The 22,365-nt window shown below is 45.5% G+C and overlaps 1 protein-coding gene across 2 annotated transcripts in view; it reads right to left on the minus strand.

Moving 5' to 3' along the window:
* PTPRA (protein tyrosine phosphatase receptor type A) overlaps positions 1-22,365 on the minus strand; it is a 137,991-nt gene that overhangs the window by 23,872 nt on the left and 91,754 nt on the right. The window contains exons 5-9 of one of the 2 annotated variants that reach the window (XM_083458687.1): positions 18,979-18,999; positions 13,745-13,765; positions 8,221-8,305; positions 5,311-5,384; positions 3,996-4,132 (exon numbers count right to left, since the gene is read on the minus strand). In XM_083458687.1, the coding sequence (XP_083314813.1) occupies positions 3,996-4,132; positions 5,311-5,384; positions 8,221-8,305; positions 13,745-13,765; positions 18,979-18,999 (338 nt within the window). The remainder of the gene's footprint in view (positions 1-3,995; positions 4,133-5,310; positions 5,385-8,220; positions 8,306-13,744; positions 13,766-18,978; positions 19,000-22,365) is intronic. The other variant, XM_083458688.1, reaches the window with a different exon arrangement.

Genomic DNA, 22,365 nt, shown 5'->3' on the forward strand with positions numbered 1-22,365 from the left:
ATTCCAAATACCGTAAGTGGCAACCTCTTCCCTTGGAAGTTCACCAGAATGTGCATACCTCACCAATTGTTGCCTGGGCTGCAGATTTGGCTACTTTTATATCTCTCCCTCCCAGAGCTCTAACTTTGTACTTGCCTTCTGTCTCATCTTGCATCGTTTGCCATTTATTTTTTTGTGGCCTTTTTAAAAAGCTGCCCTTTTTTACTTCATAATTTTTATTTTTGCCTTATGACAAGAGTTCTAAATTGGCTACAAGCCTTCCAAGACCTGTTGTACATTGGAGAACAGGACCACACTGTCAGGGCACAATAACAGGGAGACTCAGAGGGAAAGAATTTGTCCCCACCCAAATCCTGGACTATGTCATTCTTGCAAAAAAAGTTGAAAAGGAAGGACGCCAACACAAAACTTTGCACTGCCTGGGACTGACCTAGCAAGGTAGTTGTTCGTATAGAGCTGGCTGGGGCTGATGGAGGTTGCAGTTCAAAACATCTGCAGTGAACCAGGTTGGAAAAAGTGCCTGTACTCCATAGAGTAATTGTTGAGCCATATTAGTGCTATTTAGCATGATACATAACAGTTTGTGCTGAACGGCATCAAAGGCCACTTTAAAATCTACAAAAGGTGCAAATCGTCCTATGCTAAGAGATGCATAGTTGTATATTACATGTTTTGGCACAAAACAGTTGCCCGGAGTGGAGAACTCATTTCTGAATCAGCTTGTTTTCTCCTGAAAATGCTGTTCCGTATAGTCCAGGCCTCAGGTTTAGCTACAATATTAATCAGGCTAATTTGTTTGTAATAAGGAGAGGTTCAAATTCTCCCTCCCTCTCTCTCTTTAACAGGTGGTGATAATTGTATTTTGATTCCTGTCAGTTGTTAGGTTGAAATAATAAAAAAGCTGGTACAATACTGGAAGCCAGCAGTATTTTTCTTCTTAAAAACTTCACTGCAAATACCATTTTCCCCTTGGGCCTTGATATTTGGTAAATTTGATATAATATATCAAATTATAGGTATTGACCTATAAAGCCTGAAATGGCTCAGGACTGCAATACCTTAAGGACCGCCTCTTTCCATATGAATCTACCCAGACCCTGAGATCATCTTCTGAGACCCTCCTTTGTGTGTTTCCTCCTCGAGAGGTCCGGAGGGTGGCAACACGAGAACAGGGCCTGCTCTGCAGTGGCTCCCCGTCTGTGGAATGCTCTCCCCAGGGAAGTTCACCTGGCACCTTCATTATACACCTTTAGGTGCCAGGCAAAAATGTTCCTTTTTAACCAAGGCCTCTAGTTGATCTGATTTATATCCTATGCCCTTTTAAAACGTGTTTTTTTTGGGGGGTGCTATTGGGTTGTTGCTTTTATTTTTATTATGTATTTTGTGGTTTTGTATCTTGATTTTGTTCTGTGAACCACCCTGGGACCCATAGCTGTCAACTTTTCCCTTTTCTTGAGAGGAATCCTATTTGGAATAAGGGAGTTTCCCTTTAAAAAAGGGAAACGTTGACAGCTATGCTGAGACCTCCAGATATGAGGCGGTATATAAATTCAATTTTTTTAAAAAATTCACCGTTTCCTTGGTAATTGGTGGAATGGACAAAATGTCTGATGGTCCCATGTGTTAATTTTTGACCAGCATCAAGACCTCCATGAAGAGTGATTTAACTTTATCTATAGAGGATCAAATGTGCTGCTTATCCTTAGGAGGCAGGTTATAGTGTAGTGATGGAGACACCTCATGTGAGCAGACTGCCTACAATTACAGTACAGATAAAGTGTTTAATGGGTTAATGAATGGGGGAATCACCCTTTCATTACAGGCTTTTAGCTAATCCTATCAACTCTTTGCAGACAGAATAAGAGAAGCAAGTAGTTACTTCATGCTATCTTGGCACACAAGATGGCAGCAAAGTCCCCTTCAGTAAAACCTCAGATTGCATGAGCTAAATCGCTATGGACTGGCCCCGGTACAACCTTCTGAAAGAGGCAGATTTCCAAATAACAAGTAGCAAGTGAATTAGGAAAGTGAAAATTGGATAGAGGAAAAAACCTGTTTGGAGCAGCAAAAAGCGAGGAGGGGGAGATGAGCTGAACATGAAACTATGAAGAATAAAACCCTGCCTCCGCAAAGGTGAATAGGTCCAGATCTCCAGTAGATCTTCACCCAAAGGATTGTTGTGCAGGGGTCAGAGTGTCAGTGGGGTGTTGTCCCCTGATCTATAAATTTCCTTTGAAGCTTGGGAGGCACTGAAGATGTAACGCGATTCTTGGAGTGGGGAAGGAGACCTAGGTTCAAATCCTAGTTCGGACAAGAAATTCACAAGAGCATCTCAGCAGTCACTAACTAAATTACTTTTCAGGTTTGCAAGTTTTTCTTGTTTCTTTTTGGGAGAGGGTGGGGCAACAATAGAATGGGGAAGATATAGGACATTTTTATGCTGAGAGGGCTGCCCAAAAGCACTTATTTATAATCACATCACTGAACCGAGCAATCCCAGCCAAGTAGTTACTTCTATCACTATTTAGAGACATCACCTTGCCGACAAAGGTCCGTATAGATAAAGAAGGCTGATCGCCGAAGAATTGATGCTTTTGAATTATGGTGCTGGAGGAGACTCTGGAGAGTCCCATGGACTGCAAGAAGATCAAACCTCTCCATTCTGAAGGAAATCAGCCCTGAGTGCTCACTGGAAGGACAGATCCTGAACCTGAGGCTCCAAGACTTTGGCCACCTTATGAGAAGAGAAGACTCCCTGGAAAAGACCCTGATGTTGGGAAAGATGGAGGGCACAAGGAGAAGGGACAACAGAGGATGAGATGGTGGGACAGTGTTCTCGAAGCTACCAGCATGAGTTTGACCAAACTGCGGGAGGCAGTGGAAGACAGGAGTGCCTGGCCTGCTCTGGTCCATGGGGTCACGAAGAGTCGGATATGACTAAATGACTAAACAACAACATACTTTGATCCAGCCTTACCAGGTTGGAATTAAAAGCAACAGGTTGGGGAAGTCTGATAACTGCACACAGTGTCTTTCCTTCCCCTCTTTTGCACTTTCCCAGTGACAAAGATTGCAATGGACCCCAAAAGCAGGGGCCCTCTTAACGTGACCTCACTCATAACCGTGCATTAGCAGCATCTCCTCATTTCCATAGCTACACTTTGCTGTGCATGTAACCAGCAGTGATTGAAGTGCGGCGATGACGTGGAAATCTTACTGGAGTCACAGTCGGCCCTCAAATGCTACTCTGGTTTGAATCAATAATGCAGGGAACAGATTTTCTCCAGGAAAACAGGAAGAGGGCGTGAAGGAGCCTGGAGAAGGGCCCAAGTAAGGGCAGGGTCAAGTAAGGGCAAGCTAACAGCCCTGCTGATCTAGAAATATCTGATTGGGAGGCGGAGCATAGCAGAGAACCAGGGACTGAGCCTCAGACATTTGAGCACGAGGCAACACCCATTCCTGCCACCTCTTAGATTTTCAAATGCAAGCCAGAAACATAAAAGCATTACTCAGGTTTGTCCTGTACAATTGGTACAGGGGAGGGAAGTCTTTCAGCAAGGTAGAGAAGGGCATTTCACTGCTTTGTGTGCACCATCCGACTCTTGACTTCTGCAGTACAAGCAGTAACCTTAAGCACTTCTGTGCATCAAAACAAACAACATTCTACAACCCACACTGCCACATTTCTAAATGGCTTTCAGAATCAGCTTAGCAGGAGCTGTTAACCTTCACCGGTAAACAACGGGGTGACTGCAGTTATTCTCACTACGTCAAAACATGGCTAGCTTTCGAGCTCAACAGAGAAATGTTAGTTCCTTAACAGCTGGGGTCTAGGGAGCAGCAGCTTGGACTGGTCTGGGCTTGATTTCATACAACTGGCATTCAATTTCAGCAAACAATCCTTTTCTTTTCCTTTTTCTGCCCAACCCCAGAACTCAGCAGGTATAAAAGGGGTGGGCTGAGAGGGAGGAAAAGCAAACTAGCAAAGGACTCACATTGAACTCTTCGCGGAAAAGTTTGTTGTCATCTGCCATTCGCCGGTTAATCTCCTCCTCCAGTTTATCCACAGGCAGTGGTGGGTACTTTCTGTTGGTGCTGGGAGATCTGGCAAGCAATGGCATGCTCTGGGGCTCTGCAACAGAAGAGGAGTCCGCTTGTTTTTGATGCACTAGGCAAGGGCACTCAAGAGACTACAACTTGGGTTACATGCACAGACAACCACACACACACAAAACATTAGTTCCCAGAAATCCATCACACTCTAGCATCACACTCTAGCATGATCCAAAACCCCTCCAGGTTGTGGCCATACAGATAGGGATGGGGAAAGGTTAGCCCCCCATCTCTCTGTCTTCCACAACTAAATTTCCTTACTTCCGCCCACTCCCAAGGAAATGAATCACTCCAAGTGGGGGGAAAGTAGCAGTGCTGCGCCTGGGACAACCGAGAGCTCTGAACATCCCCGTGGAAATTGCTCAGGCACAGAGACACTCGTTCCATTTGCCTCATTGCCGAGGCGTTGTGCCGCTAGCCGGTACAAGAATAAGAAGAGAAGACAGGGAGATGCAGCTGCTTCAACAAGTTGTATCAGACAGAACTCAGCATCCCCCCCCCAAAAAAAAAACAGAGCCATTTTCTGCAGTGGATTATTTTAGCAGCAAAAGCTCGACAATCTGCCACATCCTAGTTTAACTGCATAGAAATAGGGCAGCTAGCTGGTAGATGACCTGAGGCATGATGAAGAGCCAGGACATAATTCTTCATTCATGTGAAGGGAAAATAATAATAATAATAATAATAATAATAATAATAATAATAATAATAATAATGTGGGTAGAACGATGGGGGTGGAGACGCTCCTTCAGGACTGCGGCCATTTAGGGTTTAAAGGTCAGCACCAACACTTTGAATTGTGCTCAGAAATGTACTGGGAGCCAGTGTAGGTCTTTCAAGACCGGTGTTATATGGTGTTGGCATCCGCAACATTTAGGTGGAATTGGGGTGCTGCAACCCTGGCCAGCATTAGGAGGAGGGGGAGATGAATGGCCGGGCCATGTTCTGGTGCTGGGGGGAAGTCAACTGGACCGGCATATGGGAGTTCCCACAATCCAACCACTGGTATGCAGTTGTAAGATCAGAAGGCAGCTGTGCAACTGATCCATCCATCCCTTGGACACACTGTTGAGGTGACCTCCGGTGAGGACTATGACATCCCTCTCATATGGCATACCCCACAGAAGAAAGAGGGTTGCCAGGACTGCCACACTGTGGTTCTAGCTTAAATTATGGGAGAAGAAAGCCCAGACTTACCCATGTCATCTGTCCGTCCATTAGACAAATGAAAGGAGTTGGAATGGCTCCCGGCTTGCTTGTATTTTTTGAACCTAGCAATGAAAATACATGGAAAATCAGCTGAGCCAGGTTCATATCTGAGTTATCTAATATGCTATTGGGAGCAGGTCTTTCTACCTGCACAAGCGATCTTTTTCAGAGACTTAAATAGGACACTCTCCCGATGCCTGGCATAAGAAGATGAAGCAGGAGTTGTTTACCTTGAAAGGGTGGTTGATGTGAATGGACACAGAAAGTGTGGCTACTCACAAGGTTGCATTTGAGGGACACCCAAATTTGAGGGACACTCTCAGTGTGGACACCCAAATTTTCAGAACCACTTTGCTTCTATATAGCATCTGGAACACTCCAGTGAACTTTGCACAACACAAGCACTGCAGGGGGTTGGATTAGATGAAACTAGAGTTGTCCCTTCCAACTCTATAATCCTATGATTCTAAGCATGCTCTGCTACTGTAACAGCTGCAACACTGATCTACAAATCAGGAAGCCCCCAGTCCAAGTCTTGCCTCTGACATTAACTCACCAGGTGGCCTTAGGCAAGTCACTCCCTCTCAGTCTCAGATCTGCAATATGGGGACCACAGGGGGCTAGGGCTGTTCTAATGATTACAAATCCGTGTATGTGAGGCACTCTGAACATTTGAAAGTACTAATTAAGTACCATCCACAGACAGGAGATGGGTGCTGAGAGTGAAGCCACCTAGCAAGCGATTTGAACCAAGGACTTCCTGCTCAAAGCTCACAACTATATCGCCTCCCCTGCCATGAATTCATAAAAATCATTTAACTAAAGGGGACAGAAACAAGTCAAGGAGACAGTATCCACAAATGATCACGAAAGGGGGAGGGAAGCAACAGCTGGAGAAGCTGAGAGGTCAGAGTGCCCACTCGTACACAGTAGGAAATCACAACAGAGATGAAATTACAGATCGAGAAGCTGCCTTCCTTCTCTCACATCCACACCCAAACAGTGTTTGCTGTCTCAAATGCAACACTGCATATCACCTTCTGTTTCAAACAGATGGTCTTGGATTCTGCCTTGGTCAGACCACACCGGGAATACTGTGTCCAGTTCTGGGTGCCACAATTTAAGAAGGATATTGACAAGCTGGAAGGTGTGCAGAGGAGGGCAACCATGATGATCAAGGGTCTGGAAACCAAATCTTGTGAGAAACAGTTGAGGGAGTTGGGTAGGTTTAACCTGGTAAAGAGGAGCCTGAGAGGAAATATGACCACCATCTTCAAATATCTAAAGTGCTGTCACTTGGAAGATGGAGCAAGCTTGTTTTCACCTGCCCCCGAAGCCAACTGAAGCACAGGTGCCAAAACATGCAAGCCAAATAGCCAAGCTTGTGGCTGATTTGCAGGCAGAATCATAGAATCATAGAGTTGGAAGAGACCACAAGGGCCATCGAGTCCAACCCCCTGCCAAGCACGAAACACCATCAGAGCACTCCTGACATATGGTTGTCAAGCCTCTGCTTAAAGACCTCCAAAGTAGGAGACTCCACCACACTCCTTGGCAGCAAATTCCACTGTCAAACAGCTCTTACTGTCAGGAAGTTCTTCCTAATGTTTAGGTGGAATCTTCTTTCTTGTAGTTTGGCTCCATTGCTCCGTGTCCGCTTCTCTGGAGCAGCAGAAAACAACCTTTCTCCCTCCTCTATGTGACATCCTTTTATATATTTGAACATGGCTATCATATCACCCCTTAACCTCCTCTTCTCCAGGCTAAACATGCCCAGCTCCCTTAGCCGTTCCTCATAAGGCATCGTTTCCAGGCCTTTGACCATTTTGGTTGCCCTCCTCTGGACATCTTCCAGTTTGTCAGTGTCCTTCTTGAACTGTGGTGCCCAGAACTGGACACAGTACTCCAGGTGAGGTCTGACCAGAGCAGAATACAGTGGCACTATTACTTCCCTTGATCTAGATGCTATACTCCTATTGATGCAGCCCAGAATTGCATTGGCTTTTTTAGCTGCCGCGTCACACTGTTGGCTCATGTCAAGTTTGTGGTCAAACTCGCTGGCTCAAGAAAGATGGCTGCTCTGGTGCAGGGGGGAGGGTGTTGCTTAGTCCAGGCCTGTCTCAGGAAAAGAAAAGAGGGGGACTGAATATCTGGCTGGAGCAGGTTCTGTTGCTGCTGCCCCACAAGCCTGCTTACTTCCCTTTGCCCTTTCCCAGGTGGGAAAGACGCAAGGCAGAATATGAGGAAGGCAGCGAGAGTTTTTTGCTTCATCCTCCTCTTTGCTCAATGAACCCTCCTCAGGTTCTTTCCACCCTGGATAGGAAGACAAGTAATGGCTGGGCAACCTGCCATTATGCATCAGGCCAATTACCCAATGTGAGGGGAGAAGGCATCAGCTGAGGAATCTGGAATCTGTGTAACTTGAGGGGCAGGTACCACACACCATCCCCAGAGGAGCTGCCTGTGGGCAAGAGAAGCAGTGCTTACTTGACCTCTTGTTATCGGCACAGATGTGCTTACGAGGGTGAAGAGGGGGAGAGAGGAGGCTGGTTTGGTGCAAATGCACTGGCAGGAGTGCTGGATTGGCTCCATCGGCGAGTTTGCACAGCGCTGACCTCCCCACTGCATCTCCCTTCTCCCCAATCCAGTAAGCGCAAGCAACACCAGAAACAGGAGGTCAGGTAACCACTACCCCTTCCATCCAACTGCTCCTGCACCTGCAGCAAAGATTGCCTCGGGGATTGGGAGCAACTAGAGCCCATTTTTATTTTGTTTTAATGATGCTTCTCTATTTGAAATGAATTAAAACTGGTCAAGGTGCAGCACCTCTAAGAGAAGTATGTCAAACCACAGGAGCCCAGCAAAAGGAAGTCAGGAGGTTTGCCAAGCATCACTTACCTTAACATATACAGGACAATAATAATAAATACTATGACTAGCAAGGAAGATAATGCCACCATTACGGCTATGATGGGTGTCTCATCTGGAGGGAGGGAAAAAGAGAAAGAAATTTGTTTTAGAAACAGCAATACCAGGTATTTCAAAGGACATAAGGAAACAATTGGGAGTTCCTGATTATTTCCTTAAAAGTTAAAGTCACTTGATGTCATGATGGTATCAGGGAACTGATGGGTGGGAATCTCCATCATACTGGCTGGTGGAGTGTGTGGGAGCTCAGGATCCAGGCTTCCAGCCATGCCTTGTTCCCCATCCCTGGCATAAAGTATCCCGTCAGATCTGGAATTCAGATTTCAAGCTAACCTTGGAAACCTGAACTGCATAAAGCCATGATCACAGAGCCATGTTAACCCAGTGCTTTTTTTTCTTTTTAAAAAAAATGTTTAGGGGTACTCTCATTTTCCTACTCATTTTGAAATACTGCCCCTCAATGAGGCCAAACCTAGATTCACAAAATGTTTAGGGGTATGCGTCCCCCTGTGTCCCCCCAGGAAAAAGCACTGTGTTAACCTATGTCTCATCATCCTTTGTACTGCCTGAAATGTCATGTTTTCTGTTCCGTCTCAACTGCAGCTGCAAATACGCAAGGGGCACACAAATTCCTACATGGCCAACTTAGATGCTAATTGCCTACTGATCCATGCACAAAGCAACACTTGACAAGGGAACTCAACATGGTAGGACAGAGACTTTCAAGACAATGCATTTATTTATGATTGCACTTGTATTCTGCACTTTCTTCAAGTACGTGGCTATTCTTTGCTTCAGCTCTTCACAACAACCCTGTGTGATAGGATAGGCTGAGAGATGAGTAACTGAGCCAGTAAACTTCATGGCTGTTTGAATCCAGGTCAAGCAATCTGTCCACGTTAAGTAATCCAAAAGAATGTTAGATGAGTCAAAGGGGGGGGGGGAAGCTGGACAGATTTCAAGGAGTAAAGGGAAAGCAACCATCAAGAGTGTGACACTTTCCCCCCCAGTAGAGAAAAAGTTAGATGTATGGTTTGGTCTGATGCAGTCCAATGAGCTGCTGGAATTTGGAAGTGTGAACTGGCTGTGAGTTCATCTCTCCAAAGAGAATTCTTGTACAGCGAATTTAGATTCCAGGCAAGTCAAAATTACATGCTGACACACAACAATGGAAGGCTGTTTTGTGCATACTTAAAGCATTTTGCAGCCCTGCTTTCCTACACGTTCTCTGAAAAGTAGGGGGGCAGGCCCTAGGCAATTCTGTTGTTAGCTCACAGCAGGCAGAGCAGTCACACACTGAGCATTTTCTCCCATTCTTTGAAATATGCAACAGGTTTACAAATGAGCTGCAGCCTTGGCTGTTTGTGTCCTTGAGAGCTGCTGAGTTTGTACCTTTGTCCTAGCAACTCCCGTACTGGAAAGAGGATTGAGAAATGACAGCAGGCAGAAAGCAATGGGGGAATCTGAAGAAAGCAGTTGAAGGCTCACCGTTCTGCTTCCTGGCTGTGGTTAACGCTTGCAGTGGAAAAAGCTCCAGCTCTGAGTCAGATGTGTCAAAGAGGGAAGGTGCAAACCCCAAAGACCAACATCTCCTTACCAGATGCATCCCCCGGAAGTGCCACTGTAGGTCCTTACCTTCTCAACCGTCCTTCCCACTAACTGGCCAACCCCAGATGAAGTTACCACAAGGCCAGGAAAAGGAAGCAGCTTGCCCATAGCGCTCTCTCTCTCCCTCTCTCTCTCTCTCATTACAGCAGCCTGCAGCACCAAAGGCAAATCACGCTACCCACCTATTCTCTCTCGTTCTCCCCAACCCCTAAAGGTGAGGCTCCACATTCCCTGTTAGATGCAGGAGAGTCTGACATGAACGAGTAAGGGATATTTGATGTGGAGAATCCAACTGCAACCCATAATTTCCTGTCCAGGTATATCGGCGCTCTCTCTATTCTTTCTCTCCACCACTGTGAAAATGCTCTTTACACATAAGAGCTTATCTTGGTCACAAAAAGATGAGAGTTCTCTCTCTTTCTCTCTCTCTCACTCACTCACACACACACACACACACACACACGGATTTATGCAGCATATCATATTTGTGGAGTCAGTGTTGTGTTTGACTAGGACCTCGGAGACCAGGGTTCAAATTCCCACTTGGCCATGAAGCTCACTGAATGACTTGGGGCCAGTCACTGTCTCTTAGCCTAACCTACCTCAAAGGGGTGTTGTAAGCATAATATGAGGAGGGAGAGAACCATGTATGAAACCTGAGCTCCTGGGATAAAAGGTGGAATATAAACAAACACATATATAATTTTGGGTGCTTGCGAACCCAAAGAACATGTGTCTAGTAAGGATTTAAGAACATGTGTCTATTAAGAAAATGACAAATACATCTTACTTAATTAACCCCACATCCAAAAAGGTGAGAGCTTTCTTAAATATGCCATTACCAATACATACCAGTCTGAAATTAAGAAGGTGTGAAGATACAATTTTGTGATTGTGTGTTAAGAGGGCAAAATGTTTTTACCCTGGACTGAAAGTGAAAAATTGAACAAACTGGTAAATTTCTTATTTGAGGTCTCTACATAAGGACTGGTGAGAACAGCAGGCTGGTTCAGAAAATGTAAACTTGGACGCAAGTGCAAGTTTTCTGTATATCCCCTCCACACATGTATGACTTTGGCATGGGTGGAAACTTCCTCAGTAGGAAATATTCCAGTATTGATTGACAGATGGCAGAAATAATATTCAGCTTTATATTCTCCAGGCAGGATGCCAAAGCTAGCACAAGTATGTGAACAGCATGGCGGGGTGGGGAGCAGAGGTATTGCCCCATGCTCTGGAAATGGACACAATATAAAGGGCTGCAACCATAAGCCAACATCATACACCTGTGAAGACTGTGGATTTTGTTTTATTCGTCCCTCCTATGAGGAAGAGACATTCTCAGCTCTCCAAATATCAGCTGTGCCTGAAATCTACTTTGTGAGTTCACCCAGAAAGAATAATACACCTGAGCGCCTGTTGTTATACAATAAAGAGTTTAACGCTGCCCAAAAGACAGCAACAGACTTTTCAATACAAGGATGGATCCTGAAAGGCTGGAAAGACCAACCGACTACCTGTACAATTAGGTAAGAAACTGCGCCAAAGTAACTCCCCAACATTGCAATTAAATCTACAAAATTTACCAGCCCACTGAAATAAATTGCTAGCCTGTTTGCGCCTCCCCTCAATCTTCCAGCTCGTTGCAGCCTAAAAGAAACACAACTTTTGTGAGGCTACTTTGCTTTGCGGAGAGAGTCTTGCTTGCCAAGCTAACCATGCAGATGGCTCTTTATTTCCCCTCTGTTCAGGCCAATTTCGTCCACCTCACTCCTGCCAAATGCAGGGAGTGTGGAAATGAAACTTTTGAGTCACTAGAAGCACCCTTGATGTAAAAGTGACTAACGTTATCTGACATGGAGGTGATCAGATGCACTCATGTTCATTTCTTGTAACTGGCCCTGGAGCTCACTGTTTTTAAACTGAGCTGGCAAGGCGGGCGGAAGACGCTCTTGGAAGCTCCCTCCACCCTGGAGGTGAATGACATGATAACAACCAATGCAGCCAACGGACACATTGCCTGTTGCTTCCTCTGTAACGTTACTCAGCCGCAGACCACATTGCTGGGGTGGAGTGTGGGAACAGAGAAATGCACAACCAGGTGGGTTCCGTTTGGATATTTTGGTTGAAAAGGCTGCATTGATATTAGCAGTCAGTACAGGCCAGGCCAGGCCAAAACCAACAGCAACCCATCGCTGTCATGCAGTCTGGTTTAAAAAACAGGAGGCAGTGAACTATCCTGCCTTGTTTATAGACTCCTTCATGCACACACACACACACACACACAGAGAGAGAGAGAGAGAGAGAGAGAGAGAGAGAGAGTGTGTACTGGTGGGAGTTAGCAATTTCTTGCTGGCATTGCAAATAAAGGGGACTGATATGATGATGCGCATATCAGAATACACAAAGTGATGTTGCAGATACTATTATCGGAATAGCACGCGTCAAAAGAGTTGTGCCTATGAATTCCCCTGCTGTGAGACAGAAGGTCGAACAGTTTCGGTGGTGCCTTGAAATAGAGAATCAGGGAGAAGAAGAAGAAGAAGAAGAAGAAGAAGAAGAAGAAGAAGAAGAAGAAGAAGAAGAAGAAGAAGAAGAAGAAGAGTAGTAGTAGTAGTAGTTTGGATTTGATATCCCGCTTTATCACTACCCAAAGGAGTCTCAAAGCGGCTAACATTCTCCTTTCCCTTCCTCCCCCACAACAAACACTCTGTGAGGTGAGTGGGGCTGAGAGACTTCAAAGAAGTGTGACTGGCCCAAGGTCACCCAGCAGCTGCATGTGGAGGAGCAGAGACGCGAACCCGGTTCCCCAGATTACGAGACTACCGCTCTTAACCACTACACCACACTGGCAGAAACGGCTGAGCATCCAGCCTGTGAGAGGGATGTGTGCCTTGCCTTACATCTTGACAGAGTAAAGGCTTGGAACGGTCCGCAGCGCTGGATAACAACCCATTGTATTGCTCCCATTTGCTCAGGGTTCCTGAAGTCTGGATGGGATTGCAAAAAAAAGGGGGGGGGGCGGGAACCTTCCTATCTTCACTACAGGATGGATATGAAGGACGTACCCAGAATGGGTGGAGAAACCTGACTGCTTACACCAGGAGTTGTCAACCTGGTCCCTACCTCCCACTAGTGGGCTTTTCAGGATTCTAGGTGGGCGGTAGGGGGTTCTATGGCACAAACTGAATCCTCCTTCCATCAAGAACTGGTGGGCGGTAAGGAAATTTTGCCACCAAGAAAGATGCATTAGTGGGCGGTAGGTATAAAAAGGATGACTACCCCTGGCTTACACAATATATACTGCAGGGCCATACCAAAGTAATTGCCCAACTGATACCGTTCTCTCTAGAGCTGAGTTAAGAACTTCAATAAGACTAAAATGAGCCAGAAAATGTAAAGAGGACTTCTATTGCCAAATCAAGCCAGTGTGGTCTAGGGCAGCCTTCCACAACCTGGTGCCCTCTTAGATGTTTGGGATACACCGCTGTGCTGGCTGAGGCTGATGGGAACTGTAGTCCAAAATACTCAGAGGGCAACAGATTGGGGAGGCTGATATAGTGGGTCAGGTATTGCGGTTTTGATGCGGGAGACCTGGGTTCAAATCCCTGCTCTGTCATGAAACTTACTGGGTGATGCTCAGTGTGCCACTATTGTAAACTAACCAACCTCAAATGGTTGATGTGGGGATAAAATGGGATGTCCTAACACTTGCAGTAATGAGTTCCTACAGAAAGTAGAAAGCTGCAACAGTCAAATAAGCCCTGGAATCGGAACGTTCACAAGAGATGCCATTTTGACACCTTAAATGAAATGCAATGTTCCATAGCGACGACAAAGACACACATTGTACAGGCAAAAAAGTTGTCTAAGGAGAATGCCTTACCTCGTCCGGTATCACTATCACCTGCATAAATGAGAAAGCAACAGGTAAGAACATAAGGAGAGTCCTGCTTGTTTGAACCAAACCCTATCTAGCCCAGCAAACCTGGTACCCACATAGGCCAGCCAGAAGCCTACCCCAAAGCAAAACATAATCTCTCTCTTTTACTGCTGTTCCCCAGCAACTTGGCATCTGGAGGCAAATAACCTCTGATATTAGAGGGAGGACACAGTCATCATGACCAACAGACATTGATGGCTTTACACTCCATGGATTTGTCTAATCCCTTTATAAAATCCATCCGAGTTGCTGACCATCACCCAAGCGTATGAGATCAAATGACATGGTTTCAACTCTGCGCCATGTGAAGCACTTCCTACTAGCTATTGCGACTGTCTGCACCAGTCAGCTTCATTTGATGACCATGGGTTGTTATTTGGGGAGAGGGAGAACAATTCCTCTCTCTCTACTTTCTTCACAAACGCATCTCCATCAGGGCCCCACAACTTATTTCAGATCCCTTGTCTGCTGCTTCCTAGGAAGAAGTAGTAGATAGGTAGCCGTGTTGGTCTGCCATAGTCAAAATAAAAAAATTCCTTCCAGTAGCACCTTAAAGACCAACTAAGTTAGTTCTTGGTATGAGCTTTCGTGTGCATGCACACTTCTTCAGATACACTGAAACAGAAGTTGCCAGATCCTTCTATATAGTGAGAAGGTGGGGAGGGGTGTTACTGAGAAGGGTGGTGGGAATGGGAGATAGGCAGATAGCTGAGAGAGCCTCTTGACGACTCTTAACGACTGTAATAGGTCTTACAGGAAAAGGCAAGAGGTGGGAAGGTGAGAAATGGTATAGTTATGTATAGTGAGATAAGAATCCAATGTCTTTGTTCAGCCCAGGTCTTTTCATGGTTTTAAGTTTGGTAATGAGTTGTAATTCAGCAGCTTCTCTTTCCAGTCTATTTCTGAAATTCCTTTGTAGTAAAACAGCTACTTTGAGATCTTGTATAGAATGTCCTGGGAGATTGAAGTGTTCTCCTACTGGTTTCTCTGTTCTGTGATTCTTGATGTCAGATTTATGTCCGTTTATTCTTTGGCGTAAGGTTTGGCCTGTTTGTCCAATATAGAGAGCTGAAGGACACTGTTGGCATTTGATGGCATACACAATGTTAGACGATGAGCAATTAAATAGTCCCGAGATGGTATGTGTGATGTTGTTGGGGCCAGTAATGGTGTTGTCCGGGTGTATGTGGCAGCAAAGTTGGCATCTGGGTTTATTGCAGGCTCTGGTGCCAGTGTCTGTGTTAAGTCTGGTTGTAGTATTATTGTGGGTTAGGAGTTGTTTAAGATTGGGTGGTTGTCTGTAGGCAATGAAAGGTCTTCCTCCCAGAGCTTGAGAAAGAGAACTGTCATTGTCCAGGAGAGGTTGTAGATCTCTGATGATGCGTTGTACTGTTTTAACTTGGGAGCTGTATGTGATGACTAGAGGTGTTCTGTTATTTTCTTTTTTGGGTCTGTCTTGCAGCAAGTTCTCTCTGGGTATCAGTCTGGCTCTGTTGATCTGTTGTCTAACTTCATCTGCTGGGTATTTTAGTTCGGAGAAGGTTTGCTGTAGATCCCTTAGGTGAGAGTCTCTGTCTGTAGAATTGGAACAGATGCGGCTGTAACGTAGTGCCTGGCTATATACAATGGACTGTTTGGTATGTTTGGGATGGTAGCTAGAGGCATGTAGATATGTTTGTCGGTCAGTTGGTTTGCGGTATAAGGTGGTGTCTATGCGCCCATCCTGTATTTTTATAGTAGTGTCCAAAAAATGTATTTCTTGCATAGATTGATTCATTGTAAGGTTGATTGTGGGGTGAAAATCATTAAATTTCTGGTGAAAGGTGTCCAGGGTCTGTTGACCATGTGTCCAGATGATAAAAATATCGTCAATGTATCGCAGGTACAAGAGAGGTTTGAGTGGGTAGGAGTTCAGGAAACGTTGTTCTAAATCTGCCATGAAGATGTTGGCATACTGTGGGGCCATGCGGGTGCCCATTGCTGTGCCGCTGATCTGAAGAAACAGGTCATCACCGAATTTGAAGTTGTTGTGGGTAAGGACAAATTGGCAGAGTTTGGTGGCAAGGTCCGCTGTGGTTTTATCTGATATGGTGTTCCTTATGGCTTGTAAACCATCGTTGTGTGTACCCACTCAAACCTCTCTTGTACCTGCGATACATTGACGATATTTTTATCATCTGGACACATGGTCAACAGACCCTGGACACCTTTCACCAGAAATTTAATGATTTTCACCCCACAATCAACCTTACAATGAATCAATCTATGCAAGAAATACATTTTTTGGACACTACTATAAAAATACAGGATGGGCGCATAGACACCACCTTATACCGCAAACCAACTGACCGACAAACATATCTACATGCCTCTAGCTACCATCCCAAACATACCAAACAGTCCATTGTATATAGCCAGGCACTACGTTACAGCCGCATCTGTTCCAATTCTACAGACAGAGACTCTCACCTAAGGGATCTACAGCAAACCTTCTCCGAACTAAAATACCCAGCAGATGAAGTTAGACAACAGATCAACAGAGCCAGACTGATACCCAGAGAGAACTTGCTGCAAGACAGACCCAAAAAAGAAAATAACAGAACACCTCTAGTCATCACATACAGCTCCCAAGTTAAAACAGTACAACGCATCATCAGAGATCTACAACCTCTCCTGGACAATGACAGTTCTCTTTCTCAAGCTCTGGGAGGAAGACCTTTCATTGCCTACAGACAACCACCCAATCTTAAACAACTCCTAACCCACAATAATACTACAACCAGACTTAACACAGACACTGGCACCAGAGCCTGCAATAAACCCAGATGCCAACTTTGCTGCCACATACACCCGGACAACACCATTACTGGCCCCAACAACATCACACATACCATCTCAGGACTATTTAATTGCTCATCGTCTAACATTGTGTATGCCATCAAATGCCAACAGTGTCCTTCAGCTCTCTATATTGGACAAACAGGCCAAACCTTACGCCAAAGAATAAACGGACATAAATCTGACATCAAGAATCACAGAACAGAGAAACCAGTAGGAGAACACTTCAATCTCCCAGGACATTCTATACAAGATCTCAAAGTAGCTGTTTTACTACAAAGGAATTTCAGAAATAGACTGGAAAGAGAAGCTGCTGAATTACAACTCATTACCAAACTTAAAACCATGAAAAGACCTGGGCTGAACAAAGACATTGGATTCTTATCTCACTATACATAACTATACCATTTCTCACCTTCCCACCCCTTGCCTTTTCCTGTAAGACCTATTACAGTCGTTAAGAGTCGTCAAGAGGCTCTCTCAGCTATCTGCCTATCTCCCATTCCCACCACCCTTCTCAGTAACACCCCTCCCCACCTTCTCACTATATAGAAGGATCTGGCAACTTCTGTTTCAGTGTATCTGAAGAAGTGTGCATGCACACGAAAGCTCATACCAAGAACTAACTTAGTTGGTCTCCTAGGAAGAAATTTGCCTTTTTTTCCACAGCAACCACACATTGGGCCAGCTTTTTCATTGACATATCCACCATACTCTGAATATACTTTTCCTGGTCACTCACTGCCAGCTCTGATTCTATCAGCGCATATACAAGGCCCCCAAATAGGCATCACTTTATTGGCCATGCCCCACTCTGAAGATATTTGTCACAATATCCTTTTTGTTTTTATCCCCCTGAATTATTAGGTGTAATTTAGACCCTTGGTGAGCTCAACCCTAACTCTAGGTCAGGGGTCAGCAACCTTTTCAGCTGTGGGCCGGTCCACTGTCCCTCAGACCATGTGGTGGGCCGGACAATTTTTTTTTGGGGGGGGGGAATGAACGAATTCCTATGCCCCACAAATAACCAAAGAGGCATTTTAAATAAAAGGACACATTCTACTCATGTAAAAACAAGCTGATTCCTGGACCATCCGTGGGTCGGACTGAGAGGGCGATTGGGCCACATCTGGCCCACGGGCCTTAGGTTGCCTACCCCTGCTCTAGGTCATCTATGAACAAACTCAAAAACAGTGGTCTCAGACAGATCCATAGGCTTCCCTACTTCTTATATTCCCCTCTCCCGCCATTGCAAGAGCTACCTGCTTATTCATATTGTTTTACTCCCTGTTCATTCACCAGTTACCAGCCCAGCTGCGAATATGGGCGTGCAGAGAAAAAGGGAGATAAACAGGCAACTGGGAGAATGGGGGATAGCACAACAATCTTCAGCTTGTCAGATCCAGCAGGGCCAAGGGGATAAGGGTGGCACTTGGGGATAAAGCACCTCCTACCACTGGGTACGTTGCATTGGTGCAGTGTTGCCACCTTGAGATGGGGAAGCAAATCCTCCAATATGAATATGGGTGCCAGTTAAAGGGATGTTCTTTTAAATGGAGTGGGATGCAGCAAATGTTGGCCTGCAGCACAGTGAACTTTAATGCCATTTATCCCCCTGAAGAGCATTCACATAAAGCAGGGCTTGGCTTGCAGGTGGCCGAAGTTAAAATTAGTATTAGTTTGATGGACTGAATGACCCATCTCTTCTTCAAATGTAGCATCAACCTCCAGCACCTCTCTCTCCCTCTCCCCAAAATATATATAGCAAAAAATGTAAAAGCCTACCGTTCCCTTTAGTTTACTTCCATTCACCTGAAGTGCCCTCCTACTTGCTAGCCAGATCAATGAGGAAAGCTGTATGACACCTTCTTGTGTTGACTTCCAATGTGTATTGTGCGAGCTGACCTCTCACCCTGCGGGAACCTTAATATATGTTGTGATCCCACATGATTCTGCTTCTTCCCTTTCCTTTCAACTCCTTTCCCAACCTACGAAGAATACTGACACTGGGTCTCTTCTGTTTGTCTTGCTTATTATCTTCTGAGAAGCTCAGCACATTGGCTACAGACTGTGGTTAAGGAGAAGAACGCTTAACCACAGTGCTGGGTTTGGACAACACATTAAGCCAAACACCTTGGCTTAGCTGCTATGCCACACCAAGCTACAATGGCTGGGGAGGAGCAAAGTAGCTGTAATCTCATCCCTGGGAGCCAGCATGATAGTAGCAAGCCAAAGTTTGGCTTAGCATTACGTGCAAACAACACAGTCATTGACACAGCATGGAAACCATTAGTTCAATTGGGGGTGGGGGGAAGAAAGCTGTAGACAAATATGCTTACCTGAGTCTTTTGTTATCTCAGCTAAAAGCAGAATGCACACAGAGGAAGCATTAGTGAATAATCTTCAGAAAGCAATATCACCCCAAGTCTTTTATAGTTCCCTGCACCCAAAAGTAAATTTTGCTTCATTTGGGGGGCGTTTCCTCATTTCAAAAACTGTCCTTCCATTGCCCAGACATAGGATGCTTAAATCTTTACATCAGACAGAATGAAAGCCACCCTTATTAAGGGAGTCACAAAAGGGGAATGTGTTGTTGCCCCCAAATCCTACTGGTGGACTTTCTGTAAGCATCTGGTCACCATAAAAATAGGATGCAGGACAGGGTGGGATTTTTGCCTGGTATAGCATGGCTCTTGTCACATTCTTAACCCCCCAATTCAGGCCACTCTTAAGGCCTCGTTTACATGATTGAGGCAGCTGAAGTTGCTTTTGAGGTGGCAAATCAAAAAGCTGATACTCTACAAGTAATTTCTGTGATTCAGCTGCAACAAGAATCAGGTGTGTGTACTAGCAAATATCTATTTGTGCAAGAAATGGCCAAATGCACACACACTCCTACGACTTAATACCAACAACTTAACGTGATGTTATTAGCAGAATCTCATGGTTAAGTTTTTTCTTTTACTATTCTACTTAAGAAGGCAAGGGATTTGTGCGTATCTGTTGCATATCAGACTACTCAGCATGGAATTAAATCTCTGCACACAGAAAGTTTGCATGTTGGGGAGAAGGGACGTCTGACATGCAATTTTTTATGTTCGATGAACAAACCTGCAAGTCCCTCCCTACACCCTTGTAGTAATGGAGTGGCCAGTAACAACTTTACCACTCAGTTCTGTTACCTGTATGAACTGATTCCAGTGAGCAGATTCTAAAGAGACACCAGCACCAAGTCTCCCACACCCATAGAACAAAGAACCCTGGGGAGCCAGACACACTCTTTCCCTGCAAAGCAATACACAGATACACACTTGCTTTGTGGTGTAGTCTTGTGCATTCTTTGCCTGGAATCAGCAGTGCATTCTCTGCTCAGTTGACTGCTTGTGCTTTGCTTCCTGGGAGTCCTTCCCTCATTCTTTTGAACATAATGAAGGACCATAAAGGGACCCCTGACCATTAGGTCCAGTCGTGGCCGACTCTGGGGTTGTGGTGCTCATCTTGCTTTATTGGCCGAGGGACCCGGCGTACAGCTTCCGGGTCATGTGGCCAGCATGACTAAGTCGCTTCTGGCAAACCAGAGCAGCGCACGGAAACGCCGTTTACCTTCCTGCCGGAGCGGTACCTATTTATCTACTTGCACTCTGACGTGCTTTCGAACTGCTAGGTTGGCAGGAGCAGGGACCGAGCAACGGGAGCTCAACCCCATCGCAGGGATTCAAACCGCCGACCTTCTGATCGGCAAGCCCTAGGCTCTGTGGTTTAACCCCTCAGTGCCACCCCCGTCCCTATGAAGGACCATAGCTCAGTAGTAATCGCTTTGCATCCAGAAGGTCCAAAATTCAATCCCCAGTATTTCCAGGAAGGGCCTAAACCCTGGGGAGTCACTGTAGACCAGAGTTTCCCAAACTTGGGTCTCCAGCTGTTTTTTTGGACTACAACTCTCATCATCCCTAGCTAGAAGCAGTGGTCAGGGATGATGGGAATTGTAGTCCAAAAAATAGCTAGAGACCAAAGTTTGGGAAACTCTGGTGTAGACAATCAGGAGCCAGGTGTTCCTAACTTGGGAGAACACACGTGCCTATTTCCTGCTAGCTTTTGTGGAGGTGGGTACCAGCTCAGTGCAGCGCTGTTTGCTCACATTCATGGCTTATGCTGCCCACCCAATGTTGCTAGGGGTGCTTCCTTGGCCCGGAAGAGTTGTGCTGGCGTACAGTCGCTTTTTTAAAAAGAAAAAAAAGAGGAAAGATGTATAGGAGAACTGGAGGCATCTGGGATTCCCACCTATTCGCGCACCTTCACGGCTTCTGCTGGCCTGAATCAGCTAAGGTGTTGGGGGAGGCATCAGATCTGATGGGGTCTTCCCCACTCACTTGCCTGCCTTGTGCTGGCAGCAGGCTCTAGCCATGGAGACTGTTTTCTCTCTTTTCTTGAAGGAGGTGAATCAGGAGGGGTGAGGGAGCCGCCACCAGGTAACCATTTGCCTCAGGCAGGGACTTTGCCTGATAGCTGTTTGTTTGCCTGCCTGCCTTTCCCTCCTGCTAGCCACCATCCTGTAATAATGTTCTCCTTTCGCCCTCCATCAAGGATGGAGAGACCCGGATGCACAGGAGAAGAAAGGTGTGTGGGGGGGTGTCTGCCTGCAGATGTGAAAGGGACTTCTCAGCTCCAGGAGAAGTCTAGATAGGCAGGGAAATCTGAAGGAGGTTGACAGGGGTGGGGGATGGAGAGAACTCTGGGTGGACAACAAAAATTGGATGGTGGGAGAGAAAAGAGAGAGAGATAGATCTGCTCTGTTGCTAAGAGCTGCTGGCCTGGCAGAACCCCCATTTGTTACCACCTTGGAGGAAGATGCTGTGCTTTTCTCCCTCCAACTGCACTTTGGCTAAGATTTAAAAGGGCCTTCTCTGGCTGTCTTTTTCCCATATCGCGTCTCTTTCTTGTCTTCCCAACTCCCCTGTGTTTTCCTTGCCCTCATGATTCACCATCCGTCTTGGACCAAAAGTTCTTTTTCTCTTGCTAAGGATATAGATTGGGGGGGGGGTGATGCAATTTGGCATATGCTTCTCATCAGATTTGGCGAGATGGCGTTTCTCTTTTCTTGTGTCAGATTATGTGAGTGAGCGACTGGGCCAGGATTCTAAGTGAGTCATGGCTAACTGGGGTTTCTTTAGCCAGTTGTGAATGTGGGGCTCTTGCCTTTTCCATGGAATCTGAGTAGAAGTCCAATTCAGTAGAATTAAAACTGATTCTTTTGCATTGGCATAGTTTTTACATGGGTCCACACACACCCCAACCACCATCAAATCACAGATGTCATCTGCATCTCTGTGAATTGTACTGTAAAATAATCAAATTAGATTAAATAATCAGATCCAGCACTTTTCAGTGTTACCACGGCACAAAATCATGGATTGGAGGCAGCACTGACAAGCATGTACCTGTGAACTACAGGGAAAGATTCACACAACAGGGAAAGCTTCACTTTGATGGCGGCCCTTTAGTTCATGCTAGTGACAGCAAAGCAGGAGTTGTATTCCGGATTAGCAAATCAGGTATAACGAGTGCAAGAATTTGCTAAATGCTATTGAGAACGGAGTATTTTTTAAAGAATTCAGTTTGAACTAATTGATCTAGAGTATGACAACAATTGTGAGTAGGGCTGGGCGATATCTCGATATATTGTCCAAAACTAGTTTGAAGTCCACATCGTGATGTCCATTTCATAA

The sequence above is a fragment of the Podarcis liolepis genome (assembly GCF_965112155.1).
Source record: "Podarcis liolepis genome assembly, chromosome: 9".
Taxonomy (NCBI): Eukaryota; Metazoa; Chordata; class Lepidosauria; order Squamata; family Lacertidae; genus Podarcis; species Podarcis liolepis.